The sequence below is a fragment of the Salminus brasiliensis genome, chromosome 12 (assembly GCF_030463535.1).
Source record: "Salminus brasiliensis chromosome 12, fSalBra1.hap2, whole genome shotgun sequence".
Classification (NCBI taxonomy): domain Eukaryota; kingdom Metazoa; phylum Chordata; class Actinopteri; order Characiformes; family Bryconidae; genus Salminus; species Salminus brasiliensis.
The window spans coordinates 10,490,187-10,511,596 of NC_132889.1; the positions used below are offsets into that span (position 1 = coordinate 10,490,187).

A 21,410-nucleotide genomic window follows, 5' to 3' on the forward strand; every position below is an offset into this window, starting at 1 on the left:
ATACATTATTGAAAGAAAATAAGGCCATCAATGAAAAGGAAACCATACATAAAAAAAATCACTGCCTACTTACTTAATTAACATAAAGTAAGGAAGACTCGCATTTCTCTTGTTCTCACATTTCTTTCAAGATCTTAGTATGAATGGAAATTTTGGTCTGACCTTAACATCCTGTTCGGCTGTGGTGACGATGCCTTCTCTCATGAAAAGTCCATAGTCTTCAAAAAAACGAGCATATTTCTCTGACTCCTTCTTGCTCTGTTCCAACAGGAAACGAATGACCCGTTGTTGAAGCACATCTCGCAGTTTCCTGAAGAACATAAACTATAAAGTATATCTAATATTTCCATCAAAGCACATGTCTAACTAAACTATGTTACAATTACCTGATGAGTGCACTTTCCTGTAGTAACTCTCTACTGAGATTCAAGGGGATGTCCTCACTGTCCACCACACCTACAGTTGCGAGAGATAGAGCGAGAGCAACATTTTGTTCAAGGCTCGCAATATCCAAGTTTATGTCTTATTTAGAATCTTTGAAGAATGAAATGAGAAGGTGACACCAAGTCCAACCTCGTAAGAAGCGCAGCCACTTGGGCAGGATGTCTGTTGCCTTGGTCTGGATAAGGACCTTCCTGCTATACAATGCCACGCTGGATCCCATCTCCCTACTAACATCAAACATGGATGGCTTCTGCGCACGTGCACATGCGCGCGCACACACACACACACACACACACACACACACACACACACACACACACACACACACACACACTTTAAATTAGCTCAGAAATTCAGTACTGCTTGTATGTTTAGATATTTGGCTCGTTACTGTGCCTTACAGTCTCTGGTACATAGAAAATGCTGCGAATGTTGAGTGGTGCATCAGCACAATAGTGAAGAATGTAGCGAGGTTTGTCATAAGCCTGCGCCACATAGCGATAAAACTCTTCATGCTGCCATTCACTGATCTCTTTGGGGTCCATCATCCATAGTGCCTGGAAGGGGGGAGGGGGTCAATATTTACTTAATTTGCAAAGCATCTAATTGTTTTACTACCTTCTATATGAATTCATTTTAGTTCATTAACAAACAAGTACACAATCCCAAAAATAATTTCACATAATATATATTTACACACACCAAACACATAATCCCACAACAAAACAACTTATCCTTGTGAAGTTCTACAGAATTATTATTATTATTAATTTTATAACTTTCAAATGTTTTTTTTCCATGATTCCTTGGCACAGGTCAAACTAATTTGCAATTTGTACCATTAAGCACTGATCATGTTTCTGCTAATTGCACATTATGCAAAACCTACATTTGCAAACAAGTTAGATATTAAACCACTGGCCAAATTCTGATCCACAATAATTGTCAAAAAAGGCTGACAATTATAAACAATATGTCATGCTTAAGTCGATCAATAGTCATTTCATATAAGTCATGTATTTTTATAATCCATTTTGACAATCTTTAGAATGTTCTACAAACCTCAACAGATCAGCACGTTTATAAACCCCATCTTAACAATTACACACATGGACAAAATTGTTGGTACCCCTCGGTTAATGAAAGAAAAACCCACAATGGTCACAGAAATAACTGACAAAAGTACAATGGTCACAGAAGAATCTGACAAAAGTAATAATAAATAAAAAATCTATAAAAATTAACAAATGAAAATCCGACATTGATTTTGAATCATGCTTTAACAGAATTATTTAAATAAAATAAACTCATTAAATAGTAAAATAATGTGACCAAAGGGACATGTTAAATCAAGGTGTGTCCACTAATTAGCATCACAGGTGTCTACAATCTTGTAATAAGTCAGTGGGCCTATATATAGGGCTACAGGTAGTCACTGTGTTGTTTGGTGACATGGTGTGTACCACACTCAACATGGACCAGAGGAAGCGAAGGAAAGAGTTGTCTCAGGAGATTAGAAAGAAAATTATAGACAAGCATGTTAAAAGGTAAAGGTTATAAGATAATCTCCAAGCGGCTTGATGTTCCTGTGACTACAGTAGCACATATTATTCAGAAATCTAAGATCCATGGGACTGTAGCCAACCTCCCTGGATGTGGCCGCAGGAGGAAAATTGATGAAAAATCAAAGAGACGGATAATAAGAATGGTAACAAAAGAGCCCAGAAAAACTTCTAAATAGATTAAAGGTGAACTTCAAACTCAAGGAACATCAGTGTCAGATCACACCATTCTTTGTTGTTTGTGCCAAAGTGGACTTCATGGGAGACGAGAGGCCACCATTGTTGACAACAAATCATAAAAGAGCCAGACTGGAATTTGCCAAACTACATGTTCTTCTGGGAGAATGTCCTATGGACAGATGGAACCTTTTGCCAAGGCACATCAGCTTGATGTTCAAAAAATTTAGCATATCAAGAAAAGAACACTCCCTACTGTGAAACATGGAGGAGGCTCTGTTATGTTCTGGGGCTGCTTTGCTGCATCTGGCACAGGGTGTTTTGAATCTGTGCAGGGTACAATGAATCTCAAGACTATCAAGGGATTTTAAAGAGAAATGTGCTGCCCAGTGTCAGAAAGCTTGGTCTCAGTCACAGGTCATGGGTCTTGCAACAGGACAATGAAACAAAACACAGCTAAAAATGCAAGAATGGCTAAAGGGAAAACATTAGACTACTCTGAAGAGGTCTTCTATGAGCCCTGACCTAAATCCTATTGGGCATCTTCGGAAGGAGCTGAAACATGCCGTCTGGAAAAGGCACCCTTCAAACCTGAGACAACTCGAGCAGTTTGCTCATGAGGAATGGGCCAAAACACCTGCTAAGAGGTGCACTAGTCTCATTGATAGTTACAGAAATCGTTTGATTGCAGTGATTGCCTGAAAAAGGTTGTGCAACAAAACATTAAGTTAAGGGTACCATCATTTCTGTCCAGGCCTGTTTCATGAGTTTATTTTTTAAATAACTCTGTTGAAGCATGGTTCAAAATCAAATGTCAGATTTCCATTTGTTCATTTTCATAGAATTTCTTATTATCATCACTTTTGTCAGATTCAAGTTATTTCTGTGACTATTGTGAGTTTTTCTTTCATTAATTAAGGGGTATCAACAATTTTGTCCACGTGTGTATGACCAATTAAGGCCTTTTGATATACTGTGACATTTACAGAGAGACGATGATGAATGCAATTAAATCCTAAACTGTCCTTTTAGGCTCAAATTTAGTTGTCTCAAATTGCATATGGCCTACACAATATTAGCAGCTTGCAGCTATATTTATTATTAGTACAAAGTGCTGGGAACCCTATTGTTGGGAAACCTATACTACTGCTAGTATTTTTTTAATCTGCTAATTAGGTATTTGAGGATGCAGTGCCTGGAATTCTACTGTTTTGTTTTTTGGGGGATGTTTTTTTCTGCCCATAAAATGTATTGCACAGACCAAACAAGGCCTAAAGAGTTCAAACTTGGCCAACTGGTAGAACTCTAAATCTACTCGGGCACGAAAACTGGCCTGGCTGGTCTTAAGAGGGAGTTATTGTGAACCCAAATACATCTTCTTCAAATCTTGTGAACAGTTTTAGAATTAAAATCCCCCCTCATTCCTCGAGTCATAACAAACAAAAAAATCTCAAATTTGCATAATATGCAAAACCTGATTTTGCAAACTAGTTCTAAAGTATTAATACAAAAATCTCAAAACAACTGACAAATTGACAAAAAACTAAATTTAGTAATCATTAATAATTTGAAAATTGCACACCCCTCCCACCAAAAAAATGTCTCTGGATTTTGTCTGATGTGGTCTTGCTGCACACAAGTTTATAGGCACATAATTATTTTTAAAAACTTGACTTTTACTCAACATGGTGGCAGCATATGGAAGCTCACGGTTTAGTGAGGTCACACTCTAAAAACAAGTGGGGGAAAAAAGCCAAGCCCACTGTAGTTGCAAATTTAGCGTCATGCAAGTTTGATCAAAAAGAAAAGCAAGCCAAAATTCTGATCCAGTCTACTAAATGGCCCTAAAACATGAAGACCACACACTCACTTGTGCTCTCAGATACGAGGTTTTATCCTCTGAAAGTGTGTGAAATGTAGCCAGGAATGTTCCACTAACTGAGGCTTTAGTAATTTGCTTGGATCGCTGTATAGTCCAACTTCCATTAACTTCCCAGTTTGACAATTCTCCCCAATAAACACATGTTGCAAAATGTTTTGCCACCCAAAAATGCAGCTATATTTGCTATGGTTTAAAAAATTAAAAAAAAAAAAAAAAAAAAGAATGTTCAATACCCTGTATTGTTTGTTAGGGTTTTATAGGGTCCAAGCATGTAGTGGTTAGTGACCATGTTTTTGTTGTGTTTCTGTTTTTGTAAAGTTTTTTTGACTTATAATAGGGGTCTGAGCATACAGTGCTTGGAACCCTATGTTTTGTTTGTTGTTGTTTTTTTTTGGGGGGGGGGGGTTCCTCGGGTCAATCCAAACAACTTTGCTTTTACCTAATTAGATTTTGCTTACATAAGTCGTCTTTTTTCCCCCTCACCTTTGGTATTAAGTCTGTAGATTAGTAATTATTAAGCCGACAACATTTGTAAACAATATGGTCGCTATATGCAAAGCAATCCTTCTGGATCTGAGCCAAATTTACTCAACAGCTTTAACTTACAAAACATATTTCAACAAAACGACAACAGGTTTCATCTGTAGCTATATACAGTGGGGAAAAAAAGTATTTAGTCAGTCCCCAATTGTGCAAGTTCTCCCACTTAAAAAAATGAGGCCTGTAATTGACATCGTAGGTAGACCTCAACTATGAGAGACAAAATGAGAAAAAAAATCTGAAAATCACATTGTCTGATTTTTAAAGAATTTATTTGGAAATAATGGTGGAAAATAAGCATTTGGTCACATACAAACAAGCAAGATTTCTGGCTGTCACAGACCTGTAACAACTTCTTTAAGAGGCTTCTCTGTCCTCCACTCGTTACCTGTATTAATGGCACCTGTTTGAACTCGTTAACAGTATAAAAGACACCTGCCCACAACCTCAAACAGTCACACTCCAAACTCCACTATGGTGAAGACCAAAGAGCTGTCAAAGGACACCAGAAACAAAATTGTAGACCTGCACCAAGCTGGGAAGACTGAATCTGCAATAGGCAAGCAGCTTGGTGTGAAGAAATCTACTGTGGGAGCAATAATCAGAAAATGGGAGACCTACAAGACCACTGCTAATCTCCCTCGATCAGGGGCTCCACGCAAGATCTCAGCCCGTGGGGTCAAAATGATCACAAGAACGGTGAGCAAAAATCCCAGAACCACACGGGGTGGGGGGACCTAGTGAACGACCTGCAGAAATCTGGGACCAATGTTACAAAGGCTACCGTCAGTAACACTACGCCGCCAGGGACTCAGATCTTGCAGTGCCAGACGTGTTCCCCTGCTTAAGCCAGTACATATCCGGGCGCGTCTGAAGTTTGGTAGAGAGCATTTGGATGTCTTATGGTCAGATGAAACCAAACTAGAACTGTTTGGTACAAACACAACTCGTTGTGTTCGGAGGAGAACACCATACCAACTGTGAAGCATGGGGGTGGAAACATCATGCTTTGGGGCTGTTTCTCTGCAAAGGGACTAGGACGATTGGTCCATGTACATGAAAGAATGAATGGGGCCATGTATTGTGAGATTTTGAGTGCAAACCTCCTTCCATCAGCAAGGGCACTGAAGATGAAACGTGGCTGGGTCTTTCAGCATGACAATGATCCCAAGCACACTGCCAGGGCAACAAAGGAATGGCTTCGTAAGAAGCATTTCAACGTCATGGAGTGGCCTAGCCAGTCTCCAGATCTCAACCCCACAGAAAACCTTTGGAGGGAGTTGAAAGTCTGTGTTGCCCGCCAACAGCCCCAAAACATCACTGCTCTAGAGGAGATCTGCATGGAGGAATGGGCCAACATACCAGCAACGGTGTGTGCCAACCTTGTGAAGACTTACAGAAAACGTTTGACCTCTGTCATTGCCAACAAAGGAAATATAACAAAGTATTGAGGTAAACTTTTGTTATTGACCAAATACTTATTTTCCACCATTATTTGCAAATAAATTCTTTAAAAATCAGACAGTGAGATTTTCTGATTTTTTTTTCTCATTTTGTCTCTCATAGTTGAGGTCTACCTATGATGTCAATTACAGGACTCATCTTTTTAAGTGGGAGAACTTGCACAATTGGTGACTGACTAAATACCACTGTAGATGATGGCACCGCTCTGTGTGACAGCCGTTCCAGTAGCTTCTCCTTTGGGGTACTGTTTTATCATTTTTCCTTACTTTTCTTCCTTTCTCTTATACGTTTGTATTACTTGTTTTAGTGATTATTTTGTATGTCCTATGGGCTTCCGTGTGCGTGTGCAGGACTAACTTTGTTTACACAAAGACAGAGCTCTGATATAATGGAGCCCCATGAAACACGATATCCCAAAGGAGATGGAGACCCTTTTGGGGCTGCAGAGCCGGAATTAAGCTAAAAGGCTAAGCGCACAGAGAAACGCTGGAGGTACAAACCTATTCCCTTAGTGGTAATAGGGAACGTGAACTCCATGACCAACAAGACGGCCAAACCGTGGGTGCTGGTTCGTGATCAGCGGCTGTATCGGGAATGTAGTTTTTTTATGCCTAACCGAAACGCGACTAACCGGTGTTAAATTATACAGGTCGTTCTTTCATACCTTTTCTAGAAAAGTGGCATTAATGCAAATTACTCTACGGGTAGGATAACCTGGTCAACTACATAAACTCATCAGAAAGCACTTCCAGCAGTAAAACTACAGGTAGGATAATCTGATAGACTACTGTGCACACATGTTTACAGATTCTGAACAAACATGCACAATTTAAATGACGGAACAAACAATAACATGTAGATGGGACTATATAATACACTTAAATCAAGCAATTAACATTAAGAACAATAAAACATTATAAATAAGTTTTTTTGACTGCACTGCACATTATGGACGGGCTGCCAAGCACATGATGTAATATTACATTATGTAATATTACATTATATTAATATTACATTATATAATATTACATTATGTAATATTACATTATATTAATATTACATTATATAATATTACATAATGTTACATTGGTATGATGGGTAGGATAAATTGTTAGAACACCAGCAACATTCCTAGTACCAACGTGAACATTCCCGGCTTCAGCATCATGAGAGCAGACAGGGACGCCAAACAGAGCGGCAAAACAAAATGTAGGGGGCCCGTGCTCTTTGTGAACATCAGATGGTGTAACCCAGGAAATGTAATGGTGAAAGAGAAGTGATATTGAACTGCTGGCAGGTAGTTTTCGAAACTATTACATGCCCAGAGAGCTTTCCCCACACCATTGCTGTTTGTGTTTACATTCTTCCTCGTGCGGATGCCGAGATTGTGTGACATCATTCATGCAACCATCGCGAGACACCAGAACCAGCATCCTGAAGCTTTCATAGCCATCACATCACACTGGACTCAGTACTCACTACTTTTCATCAGTATGTGGAACAGGACAATTGATCTCCTTTACTCTAACATAATGGATGCATACACGGCCGCAGCCCTGCCCACTCTGGGAACATCTAACCACAACCTGGTCTACCTGCAGCCACAGTACAAGCAGTGACTGAGTCCACGGAATGGAGTGTACTGCACGAGCTATATGGGGAGGACATTGAGGGGATTAAAAACTGCATGATAGACTATATGAACTTTTGCATGGACATTGTTGTTCCTGTAAAAACTGTGCGCTGCTTGGCTAACAACAAGCCCTTTTATCCAGCAGCGTTAAAGACCTTCTGAACAAGAAGAGGGCCTCAAAAGACAACTAGGAGGAGCTTAGGAGCATACAGAGGGAGATCAAAGTCCACTTGTGAGAGACCAAGGAGTCCTACAAGAAGAAGGCAGAGCAAAAGTTGAGGGAACGATGCGGGAGATATGGAACGATATGAAGACCATCACAGGCTGTAAGAAGAGGATGGGCAGTGCCACAGACAGTGATGTGGAAAGAGTCAATGAGTTCAAAAGCTTCTACAACCGGTTTGACCGCCCTGTTCAAGTCTCTGCAGCTTCAGCGGTCACCTCTTTCACACTCCTACTTGTCTCAGCTCCTGATACTTCAGTCTCTGTCTGCCTAGGCATCAACACCTCACCTTCTCTTATTGATATTTATGCACCCCTCCCACAGGCTGACAGCACAGACAACACAGCCCCCACTCCCCCCTTTTCACACTTTAACTCATCACACCTGATCAGCAGCACCTCTGAAGCCCCCCTTCTCCCCCTTCTGCACATCTTCCTGCAAACAAGGTTAGAGGTCAGCTGAAGAAATTCCACACAAGCAAGGCAGTTAGACCTGAGAGAATGTTTCCCAGACTGCAGAAGTGCCGCTTAGCTGGGAGCTCCCCTACAGCACATCTTCAACCAAAGTCTGCGCTTGGGGAGGGTGCCCACATTGTGGAAGACATCATGCCTGGATCCAGTAGCCAAAAATGAGCAACCCAGTGAACTCAATGACTTCAGTCGGGCTAACATTACATGTCATGAAGACCCTGGAACGCCTGCTTCTACATCACCTCAGACCCCAGGTTAAACATGCAATGGACCCCCTACAGTTTGCCTACAGGGAGGAAGTGGGAGTGAAGGATGCAATGCTGTACTTTTTCCCCACTCTTATCTGGACAAGGGGGGCAGCGCTGGTAAAGCCATGTTCTTTGTTTTTTTTTTTTAAACCTTTTTTTAAAACCTTTAATGCGCTTTTTTTAAGCGCATGCCAGTAATGCACAAATATCTGAACAAGAAACTATAACCAATAAGATACAGTCTAGCTAACATTCTACAAAATCTGTCAACCAGTCCACTCAAACCACAGTCACTATCTGTGGTTCCTCTTGTAGGAACAGCCCTCCTCAAATAGCAATATGCCAAAACAACAAAGGGCATGTTATTTCTATAGTTCTAAAATAATAGTCATAAAAGTGTGTTAAAACATTAAAAGGATTCCACAGACACTGATTTGGTCAAAATATTCAGAAAAATCCAAACATTAATAACTTCTATTATATACACATATACTCACACAAACACTACTTTATAGGGTATAGTAGTAATAGATTAGATAGACTCCACAGATTAAAGCACAAATAAAAGAGTGTTGTTACATGCAAGACAACACTCAAACTTGTAACATGCATGACTGTACACAATGCTAAAAAGAGTACTTTGAGTTGCAACAAATCAGTTTTTGGGTGAAAGTCTTGCTTTTGAAATTTGCTTCTGCATTATGATAATTAATCTGTGCTTGTACACATATGTACACACAGTACTATGTGTATTGAGTATGTCTCTGCATGCACCCAACAAATACACTTATTGTTTTCACCACCAGTGTTTCACCACCAGTAATTGGCCTTACTAGCAGACACTAATACAATGCTGACTAGCTTTCTTGCTTTACACACTAGTCTAAAGGTTTGTTGCTTCTTAAAAGTATTTACTTCTTCATAAGTGCATTTTTGTTCTCTGAAATAAAACCATGTGTGTTATTATGAATACAAGCAGGCTTAAAACAAAGGCACCCATTCAAGCTCTGTCCAGATCTTTTCTGTTCTGTATTTAAACTATATACATCATAGTCATTATTTGTTTTAATGACTAGCATGTGTTGTGGAAACCTCAAAACAAAACCATTTAAACATTTAAAACCAGGCAAAAAATTATTCTGAAAACATATAAAAAATAACATTTCAAAGACAAAACATCTGACAAAACATATTACATCCTCCAATAAATTATTCTGAATATACTGTTTCAGAAAGACCATTTACAGTGCTATGTTTATAAGCAGAACAAGCTCACATACCTGCAGAGTGTTAAGTCGCCGACCATTCAGGTAGATAGGGAAACTGACAAAGTTACTGTACTTGGTTGCAACCTCTAAAAGATACATTTAGGGGAAGATTAAGTAATAAGTCACTCCAAAGCATTTGCTAGTAGGGGTGCAACGGTACGTGTATTTGTTATGGTTTGGTGCACAGAGAATACACAGTACACACAATTAGGGTAAATACAGAAGTGTGCATGTCACCTGGAAACCTTAAGTTGTAAATAGTTAAATTTACATAGTACCGTTTTAAACTGTAGGAAGATTATTGCTATGGTAGCGAAGTCTTCCTACCAAACTGAGTCCAAACTACAGTATGAACCAAACCATTTTTTGTACCATTACAACCCTATTTGCTAATGTTCTTCTGTATGATTCACAGGTTAAAGTAGAACAAATATTATGCTTACAAAACTTACCTTTAATACGGTCCTCAGAAGAAAACTCTCTGCATTCTTCTTTGAGGTACAACACTATCTTAGTGCCCTGTCTAACCCCATTTGCCACTGCAATCTCGAATATTCCTGAGCTGCAAAAACACAATACTGTCAATTCATTAGTATACAAAGTAACCATTCTGAACTTTTTAATTAATGTTACAAAGACAACTTGTATCTTGACAAATAAGTTCATTTTCTGACATTAACTGTTCATTAACTTCATCTTTTATACTCCAATTTTGGAGTATATTTTGCCCCTCTGAGGACCACTTGTATCTTACCCATCTGAGGACCACTTGTATCCGGGAGTACCTGGTTCCGCACTCTGAGAATAGACATCTACTCTGTCTGCCACCATGAAGGCAGAATAAAAGCCAACTCCAAACTGACCAATGATTGAGCCGCTGGCCTCAACTTGGCTCTGAAGAGCGTCTTGGAAGGCCTTAAGTGCAGAGAGGTCGAAGTAAACGTGACATTACCCATTTGTATGCTTTGTTTTTTAAAAGCCATTAAGAGAACATTAGAGTGCAGTTCCTGCAACTATAAGTGTAACTGCAGCTCAGCAGTTTTCCTGAGCTAGATAGACAGACAGATATTTTGAGGGATAGAGAAACAGACAGAGTTGGAGGGAGGTAGATTTATAGACAGATAGAAAACATTACAAGCACTGTAATAATAGCTGGATATACATTTCTATCACTGCTTGCAAAGCCAAAAATAAATAAAAATGTGAAATAAAAAAGTAGATTTTATGACTGCAGCTCAGCAGTGCTTCTGAGATAGATAGACAGACAGACAGACAGATAAGGTCAAGGTGGAGCTGTGTTCAGAAACTTCTGGCTAAAATGCAGGGTTCCAAAACCTTTTCTCAAACGTTTAGGGCAAAAGCTTATCCAATACATCTGGCTAATAACCTTTGGGTGCATGGGGGTAACAATTTACACACTTAGACAAAATTGTTAGTACCCCTCGGTTAATGAAAGAAAAACCCACAATGGTCACAGAAATAACTTGAATCTGACAAAAGTAATAATAAATAAAAAATCTATAACAATTAACAAATGAAACACTGACATTGATTTTGAACCATGCTTCAACAGAATTATTTAAAAAAAGTAAACTCATTAAACAGGCCTGGACAAAAATAATGGTACCCCTAAAAATAATGTGATCAAAGGGACATGTTAAATCAAGGTGTGTCCACTAATTAGCATCACAGGTGTCTACAATCTTGTAATCAGTCAGTGGACCTATATATAGGGCTACAGGTAGTCACTGTGCTGTTTAGTGACATGGTATGTACCACACTCAACATTGACCAGAGGAAGCGAAGGAAAGAGTTGTCTTAGGAGATTAGAAAGAAAATTATAGACAAGCATGTTAAAGGTAAAGGTTATAAGTCCATCTCCAAGTTCCTGTGACTACAGTTGCACATATTATTCAAAAATCTAAGATCCATGGGACTGTACCGCAGGAGGGCAGTCCGCAGGAGGAAAACTGATGACAAATCAAAGAGACAGATAATACGAATGGTAACAAAGGCCAGAAAAACTTCTAAAGAGATTAAAGGTGAACTTCAAGCTCAAGGAACATCAGTGTCAGATCGCACCTTCTTTTGTTGTTTGAGCCAAAGTGGACTTCATGGGAGACGACCAGGGAGGCCACCATTGTTGACAACAAATCATAAAAGAGCCAGACTGGAATTTGCCAAACTACATGTTGACAAGACCCAAAGCTTCTGGGAGAATGTCCTATGGACAGATGGAACATCAGCTCTATGTTCAGACAGAAAAATTAAGCATATCAAGAAAAGAACACTGTCCCTACTGTGAAACATGGAGGAGGCTCTGTTATGTTCTGGGGCTGCTTTGCTGCATTTCGCACAGGGTGTCTTGAATCTGTACAGGGTACAATGAAATCTCAAGACTATCAAGGGATTTTAAAGAGAAATGTGCTGCCCAGTGTCAGAAAGCTTGGTCTCAGTCACAGGTCATGGGTCTTGCAACAGGATAATGAACCAAAACACACAGCTAAAAACGCAAGAACGGCTAAAAGGAAAACATTAGACTACTCTGAAGAGGCCTTCTATGAGCCCTGACCTAAATCCTATTGAGCATCTTTGGAAGGAGCTGAAACATGCCGTCTGGAAAAGGCACCCTTCAAACCTGAGACAACTGGAGCAGTTTGCTCATGAGGAGTGGGCCAAAATACCTGCTGAGAGGTGCAGAAGTCTCATTGATAGTTACAGGAATCGTTTGATTGCAGTGATTGCCTGAAAAAGGTTGTGCAACAAAATACTAAGTTAAGGGTACCATAATTTCTGTCCAGGCCTGTTTCATGAGTTTTTTTAAATAATTCTGTTAAAGCATGGTTCAAAATCAATGTCGGATTTTCATTTGTTAATTTTCATAGCATTTTTATTTATTATTACTTTTGTCAGATTCAAGTTATTTCTGTGACCATTGTGGGTTTTTCTTTCATTAACCAAGGGGTACCAACAATTTTGTCCAGGTGTGTATATCCCAGGTGGTTGCTAAGGTGTTGCTACATAGTAATACATCTATGGTATTTAATGTGGTTGCTATGGTGTTTCTAGGTGTCAGATGTGGCGTGGAGTGTGAGGAATGTGTGATGCGTTTGTGTGTGTAGTGTGGAGTGTGTGTTGTAGAGGGACAGAAAGAAACAGTCATAGAGGAATAGACATATGGATAGACAGAGTTGTAGAGAAAGACAGATCGGCAAACAGACAGACTTGTAGAAGGATATACAGACCAGAAATACCAGAGCTTGCAAAGTGAAAAAAAGTAGTTCCTACAGAAACTGCAAGTGTGACTGCAGCTCAGCTGTGTTCCTGTGATATAGGTGTTGGTTGCTGAGGTATTGCCAGGTCAAGGTAAAACTGTGTCCAGAAACATCTTGCTAAAAAAATGTAGGGTGCTCAAAAATGTTTTGGCTCATCCAATATGCTTGGCTAATAGAGTTGTGTCCATAGACTTGTTGCTGAAATGTACAGACAAACAAAATTGAAAAGTCAAAGCCCCCATGCCATTTATAAGACCTACACAACAAAGTTTAACAGGATAATAAGAAAAAGAAGCAGAATAAACCAAAGGATAACAATACAGTGCTTTGCTTACTTTGCGGAGCCATTGTAACTTCATTATCAGGTTTAATCTGTCTTGAACCTGTCTATTTGTTCCCTTACAACTCTGTCTGTCCCTCTATCCATCCCTTTGCAACTCTGTTTGGCTGTCCATCCATCCATCCATCCATCCATCCATCCATTTATTCATCCCTCTACAACAACTGTCTGTACTCTACATTTTAGCCAAAGGTTTGTGGACACTGCTCTATTAGCCAAATGTATTGAATGAAATTTGGACCAGTCATCTACTGGGCAAGATGTCTGGCACCCAACTAATCAGAAAAAGGTTTGTGGACACAGCTCTATTAGACAGGTGTATTGGACGAGCTTTTGCCCTAAACATTTTTGAGCAAAGCTTTTGGTACCCTACATTTTAGCCCAAGTTTTCTGGACACAGCTCTACCTTGACCTAGCAACACCTTAGCAACCAACACCTATATCACAAGAACACTGCTGTGCTAAATTTACACTCAGTTTCTGCAAGAATCGCTACTTCTACTTTCAAATTATTTTAATTTTTTGCTTTGCAAGAATTGGTACTTCTTTCAGAAAATACCTAGTTACAGCAAACCTATGCGAAAGAACAAGAATGCCCCTTCTTGAAGGTAATTTTCATGGAACACCATCAATCAGTGCCAATTGTGTATTGGTTTTTATCTCGAATCTGTGACCAGTTTCCATTACGATTTCCACCATAATTCAGAATAGCAGCATAGTAAGAAATTAGTTAAACCTTAGAGCCAGATCGAGCAATGGTACCCAGGTTATTAACAAGCTCCTCTTGATTCATCCCAACACCTGTGTCCTAGATAAAATAAAGAACACTTTGTAATTCATGTCACACTAATGTCAAACATTAAATCACTATAATTCATTTATTTACATCTGTAGCTTTTGTAATACAATAAGCAGTTATACACCACATATAAAGTCAAAGACAGTTCATCTGTTACAAAAACTCAATAGTCAAAAGATACCTGAATGGTCAGGGTGCCTTTAGCTGTGTCAGTCTGTAGGTGGATTTCCATAGGTGAATCCCCTGCCCCTCCTTTAATAAGCTTATACCGTAACTTCTCAAGGGCATCACTCCCATTAGAAATGAGTTCCCTAATGAACACCTGCAAGCACAGTGCAATAAGCTTACGGTTTAGCAGCTTAAACTCAATTTCAACATACAGTATACAGGGTGAGCCATTTTGAAGTCGGCCATTTTGGATCCAACTTTAGTTTTTTCAATGAGAAGAGGGTCATGTGACATCAAACTTATTGGGAATTTCACAAGAAAAACAATGGTGTGCTTGGTTTTAACGTAACTTTATTCTTTCATGGGTTATTTACAAGTTTCTGACCACTTATAAAATGTGTTCAAAGTGCTGTCCATTGTGTTGGATTGTCAATGCAATGCAATCTCTTCTCCCACTCTTCACACACTGATAGCAACACAGCAGAAGAAATGCTAGCACAGGCTTCCAGTATCCGTAGTTTCAGGTGCTGCACATCTCGTATCTTCACAGCATAGACAATTGCCTTCAGATGACCCCAAAGATAAAAGTCTAAGGGGGTCAGATCGGGAGACCTTGGGGGCCATTCAGCTGGCCCATGACGACCAATCCACTTTTCAGGAAACTGTTCATCTAGGAATGCTCGGACCTGACACCCATAATGTGGTGGTGCCAGCTTCAGTGCATAAAGAGGGAAACACATCATCATGTAACAATTTCAAATATACAGTGGCCTTGAGGTTTCCATTGATGAAGAATGGCCCCACTATCTTTGTACCCCATACCATCAATTTGTGTGTTCCAACAGTCTTGGAGGGATCTATCCAATGTGGGTTAGTGTCAGACCAATAGTGGTGGTTTTGTTTGTTAACTTCACCATTCACATAAAAGTTTGCCTCACATAAAAGTTTGCCTAATACAAATGTGAAAACTGTTCATTTTGAGAGGAGCGGACTAAAAAAAATATTTGTTCATTATGTCGGAGAGATGCACAAATTTGTAATGAAACAGCAGCCATTGTGAAGAGTGGTTATATGAGGCGCCACGGTGACTGAACATTTTGATCAAAACTAACCACACAAGTCAGCTTGTCTAGTGCCTGAAGAGAAGCACTGTCAACAGCACTGAGCTCTGGAGCAGTGGAACAGTGTTCTCTGGAATGATTGTGCTCCATCCCATACTTTATGGATATGTTAGGGGGGCTGGAGATGAAATGGGGTGATGAACTCTTTTTAATACCCCTGATTTCAAAATAACCAATGAATAAGCAAGGATGATAGGGATTTGTATTGCTCGTTTGCCTTCTATGGACATTCCACTCAGTGGAAATTTGGTATGTGGTTTGACCACCTATGTTTGAATGTTTCCCAAAAATCCCTCATCTCTATAATATATTCGCACCTCATGTATTTAGATGCTCAGTCTTTTAATAAGATTAAACATGCCTGGGCCTTTGAGTTAGGTATGGTTTTTACAGATCATAGGTGGGACAAAGCTATTAACAAAGTACACCTGTGCAGAGTACACCATTGCATGGAAACCCTGACAGAAATTCTGGCGTTTACTTCATTGTTGGCAAGACACCGCATTCTGCTGTTGTGAAAGACACCCAAAACTACCCACTGTTTTACAATGGTTTCAAGATGTTTGAACTTTCCTAGATGAACTTTTTTAAATTGGGGAAAAAAAAAAAAAGAATTCACAACCAAAGGTAATGGGTCAGCATTTAAATAGTATTCTAACCAAAGTTGGTTGGGTTATAATGTGGGCAGTTTTGAGATTTATTTTTTTCTTTCCTCACAATGTCATTTAAAAAAAAAAATCAATTGCTGCATTGCCAGATCAATGAAAATATATATTTAAAAACCTTACTCTCTCTGCAATATTTGTAATTGCTAAATGCAAAGCTGGCCATGGTAACCCTTACATACACTACACACACACACATTCCATGTGTATTATTAAAATGTAGGTTTTAACCTTAACTTAGCACAAACATTTGTGTTTGGTAGGTTATTTTTGTTGTAGCAATGCTTCTTGGCAATGAAACTTATACAGTTGGAAAGCCTGTCAATTTCCCTTTTCAATGGGGCCACATTTGTACGGAATTAGCAGCAGAGCGGAGTGTGTGGATTGCGCCCATGAAAATTTGCCAAATCCTCTCTGCCAATACCTAACAACTTATTCTGCCACTGACTCATTTGGTGTTTGGTGGACTGGATGATTGAAGTTTCAAGAAACAAGACATATTGGCGTCTTCTCCACACTTTGACCCTACGATCCAACTGCCATAAGCAGAATCTGGACTCATCACTAAACATTCCTTGACAGGTTCCAGTGAACGTGTCGTCAACACCAGCGTAATCGAGCCTGGCAGTGAAGGGCAGTCATGGCAGGCCTTTTGGCAGCCCGATGAGACCGGAGATTGGCTGTGTGCTGTCTGTTCCGGATTGTCTGGGCAGAATGCAGTCAGCCATATTGTCTTGCAAACCTTGCTGACAGGGTAAGGAAATTATCTATTTTGGGGGTGTCGTCTTCTTGGGACGCCCACTTTGCGGCCTGCCTCTGACATCCCCAGTTATATGGAACCTGGCCTTCAATTTGGAGATGGTACTAGGGCTCACTCCAAATAATGCCGCAACTTAGTGGCCCTATCCAAATCAGGCCAACGTGGCATGCAGATTTTTGGAAGACACATACTGACCACTGTAGCAGGGCCCATGCTCACAGGTGCTGCAATATGCCAATAAGACAACTTGTGGACTGTGGAATGGCACATTGTGCTACTAGTTGTTCAGCAGTCTGCTTGGGGGTAGAAGCTGTCTTGGAACCATCTGGTTCTGGTCTTAATGCTTCAGTACAACCCTGCCACTGGGCAGCTGTGAAAACAGGCAGTGGCTTAAGTGGGTACACAGGCAGGGTCAGTGAGGAGAATGTTGTTGTCCATCCTTACCACCTGCCACTGTCCTGTCAAGACGACACAGACCCCAAAGCTCAGACACAGGCACAAAGCTTAATGTGAAAGGAGGGAATGATGTGATGTGGTTGGTGTCGCGCAACAGATAACACCACTACCTGCCACTGAGTTACAACACCATGTGGGAGACCAGGGTTCAATTCCTGGTCTGGGTGACTATGCTGCGCTATACCAATAAGAGTCCTTGGGCAAGACTCCTAACACTACAATGGCCCACCTTTGTAATATAAATAACCTTGTATGTCGCTCTGGATAAGAGCGTCTGCTAAATGCCATAAAATGTAATGTAATGTAATGGTGTTAAAGGCTAAACTAGTCCAAACAGCATTCTCACATATGTTCTTCGTGTCCAGGTGGAAGAGGGCAGTATGCAGAGTCATGACAATAGCATAAGAGGATCTATTCCGCCTGGTTGCAAACTGCAATGGATCCAGGGTGGCAGGTAGTGATGAGCAGATGAGGTCTCTAACCAGCCTCTAGATATTTACTTTTGTTCATTAAAAGATTTCCAGGTTTAAGAGATCACAATTTTTGATTTGTTACAAACCAAAGTTTGAAGCCTTTAACTTGGCTTCAAATAAGAGGTCTGCTATACAGTGTAAAACAATTAAATGTAAATAAACAAATTGTGATTAGTGTTTGAGCAAAAAGAAAAAAAAAAAAATGCTACCCAAGAACTTAAAATAGGTTATCCTAAAAATAGTTGGTACAGACAGTATATGGCATCTTGCAAATGTAATTGTTAGCATTTATGTTAAAAGAACAACATGTATGTAATTTCTTAGAAGAGTGACCCCAGTGACCAAATCTCATGAAAATAGACAGCATTCAGGTGATTTGACAATATTAAACCTATCAAATGCCTGCTGTAAAATGATTGACCAAGGGAATCAACATTTTTTGAATAATCAAATTATCCTTATACACTCAAACGTACAGCATGCTGAATTTCAGCTGCTCACACCTAGAGATGTTGAGAAGTCAATACTTAAATACTATAGCGTCCACTATTGACAAATTTAAACGGAAAAGAACCCTAGCAAATACAATAGGCTTTCAGAACAATATGTTTAAAATCCTATCAATTTTTTTATATGATTAAGATATCCATATAGACCAAAAGACCTATGAATTAGCCTATTTGCGCATTTCCATTAAATGTTGATGCCTTTACAGCATAAACAAGGCAAATAACATTGACAAGTAATTAACACAGAATTATTCTTCATAATGTTTAATGCCACTAAATGTCCAAAAAGCTTCTTACCTCTTTCTCGGAGTACAAAGATTTGGCAACAATGTCCAACAGCTTTTTTGTCTCAGCCTGGAACTCATGCTTGGAGAAAGACCCTAACCATAACAAGAAAAAGTCTCACTTCTGGACATTATACAACTAGAATAATTGGCTGCTTTGCAAGATTACTATAAAAATGTGAAATTGCTCCATACCTTGAACATTCTCAGAGTCACTAATAATATTGTGAAGGGGCTCTTCAGCTGTTTCTGCATGAGTACTGTAGAGACAGTAGGTCAAACTCACACTGTGATCAATAGGGCTCCAGCGCCTAGGACTAATGCAATTCTGCTGGTGCATTGTGTTGTTGGCTGGGGGGAAAAAAAAAAAAAAATAGAGCAGTACATATACAACAATTCTGCCCATTTAACTGTGTTAATTGGGAACAACTGTTCTTGGCAGAGATACAGTGAACTCATTCTTTCAATGCCTTGGGACCTGCTGTCAAGACTAGTCGTTGAACAGCTGTGTAGTATACAAACCACAACAACTTAAACATTCATGACAAGAGACCGAGTTGTGTAGTTTGAACAGTACAGCAACCTCACAACTCTACAAGCCGTGTAGTGAGCCTTAGCCATTAGGCTAACTTGTTAACTTACATTATTGGGAGTCTGAAAGCTAGAATAACATGATTAACTTGCAGACAAGTTGGAAAACGTTGCAAACGTTAGGGGCTTTTAGTTGCTGCACAACTTCCTTCTCTCCCTGTTATATCTGTGCGTTAAGTAAATCATAGAGCCCTGTACTGTAACTTCCATGCACCCAGTTACAATCACCTAATATATTTTCAGTTACCATTGTCATCTTTTAAAATTAATACTTTTTTTTCAGTGATTTTTCATCCTAAATCACTAGCCAATCTGTTCCAAAACAGTCATTGGCTAGTATTAAATGCATAATATATAAAATACTGTTGCATGTAGAATAATGCAGTTGAGTGACAATTTCTGACAGTACTGAACTCCCTAAATACTAGTCAAGATCTGAAAGTGTTACTGGATCTATTTTTCTATTATTTTAATTATCTTATACAGCTAGCAGACTTGCTTGTGTGCGAATTTGTCTTCACTTCTGTTCATTATTAAAAACAAAAAATACTCTGCTATTTGTGTATTTTAAGTTTACTGAAACTTTTAATAATTTATATTTTAGTTAAAGTTTAATATTTTTTATTTCAAGTAGAACTGCAAAAGAGCACTATAGCAGTATACAGTATAGAGTGATCAATGTTTATTAAAGGTTTTTATCTGCGAAAAACTGGCAATATCTGCTTTATATATAGGTCGCTTCTGTCATCTAAATATCAGCCTCAATATTTAGAAACTGGTTTACATGACAATACATATTTTTCAGTAGCTTTCCTCATCACTGGGTTTGAACCTTTGGAAAAGTGTGGTCTGATTGTACCACAACTAAAGACAACTAGATTAATATCTAATAACTAATAAACTAATTAACACTGTCCATGTTGAACTGCCCATGTTTTTGTATTTATTTAAGTAAACATCCACAGTGAATGTTCTAAAAAGTAAGTTAATCTCTTAGTTAAATGGTTTCTCTTGGAGTTAACTGAAAGATGAAATTGGAAAAGATGAAAAGGCAATTTAATAAAAGCAACAAGACTGTTGCCACTTTCGTTAAGTGTGGGCATCCTATGAAACAAAGGTGACAGCAAGAGATCCAAAGAAGACGCCTTTGTTTTTGAGTGTTTAAAAACAGGAAAAAATGCACATACATAAATTGTCAATGCATATATCTAATAGTACTAACACACACATCAAAAAACATTTAATCCAATTACATAGTCCGAATGTTTTTCCCCATATAGATGATGTGGCAAGAAAGACGCGATGTTTTTTGGATAAACGCTCAACGCGAAAAATCATGAAATTACCCATAAGGTTTCAGTTTGCCAGTGAACAAAGATACCGAGCACTACGTCTTTCAGTGACGAAATGTAACCCAAGCAGCTTTCCTTTCGTTTCTTATTTAATGGAACAGGTATCAAGAGTCGCGAGTGCTAAAACCCTCATGGATATATTTTTGCGGCAAAAGTTAGGTAACACTTATACAGCCACTGCGTTACCACTTATCTTACTGAACCGTAAGCTTAGCCATAAAATGACCTTTACCTCCACTGAATGTGCTTGTCATGATCCGGCTCCATGCCCTCTGGTTATAGGAGAAAAACCTCCTGTTAGTTTTACAGGAACTCCCAAGAGAAAACTTTAGTAATGTCAGAAGCCGAGACATTTCTCTTTCGTTCGTATTCTACCTTTCACTCGGAAGCAGCAAGACATGCAGCACACGACTACAGCAAGGGCCTATTCGTGGCGCCTACTGATGACGTTAAGGGAGCTTTCTTGGTGCCGTGCTACCCAAACAAATTATGATATTATTGTTTGACAAATTATATTATAATTTATTATTATTAGGTATTAGATAATAGTACTTCCCGAAACCAATTTGTTTCGGCACCCCACGTTTTAACCCCAAATGTTATTTATATACAGCTCTAGTAGTCAAATTTAGAGGATAAGCTTTTGGGCAAACGTTTTGGCACCCCACATTTTGGCCAAAAGTTTGTGGACACAGATCTATGAGCA

At 39.2% G+C, this 21,410-nt stretch overlaps 1 protein-coding gene across 1 annotated transcript in view; it reads right to left on the minus strand.

Annotated features, from left to right (window-relative positions):
- trap1 (TNF receptor-associated protein 1) overlaps positions 1-21,131 on the minus strand; it is a 29,004-nt gene extending 7,873 nt beyond the window's left edge. The window contains exons 1-12 of the mRNA XM_072694427.1: positions 20,937-21,131; positions 18,957-19,112; positions 18,775-18,857; positions 14,507-14,647; positions 14,263-14,334; positions 10,666-10,826; positions 10,364-10,473; positions 9,924-9,997; positions 846-1,001; positions 574-694; positions 387-456; positions 163-310 (exon numbers count right to left, since the gene is read on the minus strand). Coding sequence (XP_072550528.1) covers positions 163-310; positions 387-456; positions 574-694; positions 846-1,001; positions 9,924-9,997; positions 10,364-10,473; positions 10,666-10,826; positions 14,263-14,334; positions 14,507-14,647; positions 18,775-18,857; positions 18,957-19,112; positions 20,937-21,057 — 1,413 coding nt within the window. The 5' untranslated portion in view covers positions 21,058-21,131. The remainder of the gene's footprint in view (positions 1-162; positions 311-386; positions 457-573; positions 695-845; positions 1,002-9,923; positions 9,998-10,363; positions 10,474-10,665; positions 10,827-14,262; positions 14,335-14,506; positions 14,648-18,774; positions 18,858-18,956; positions 19,113-20,936) is intronic.
- Between the last annotated feature and the right edge of the window lie 279 nt (positions 21,132-21,410).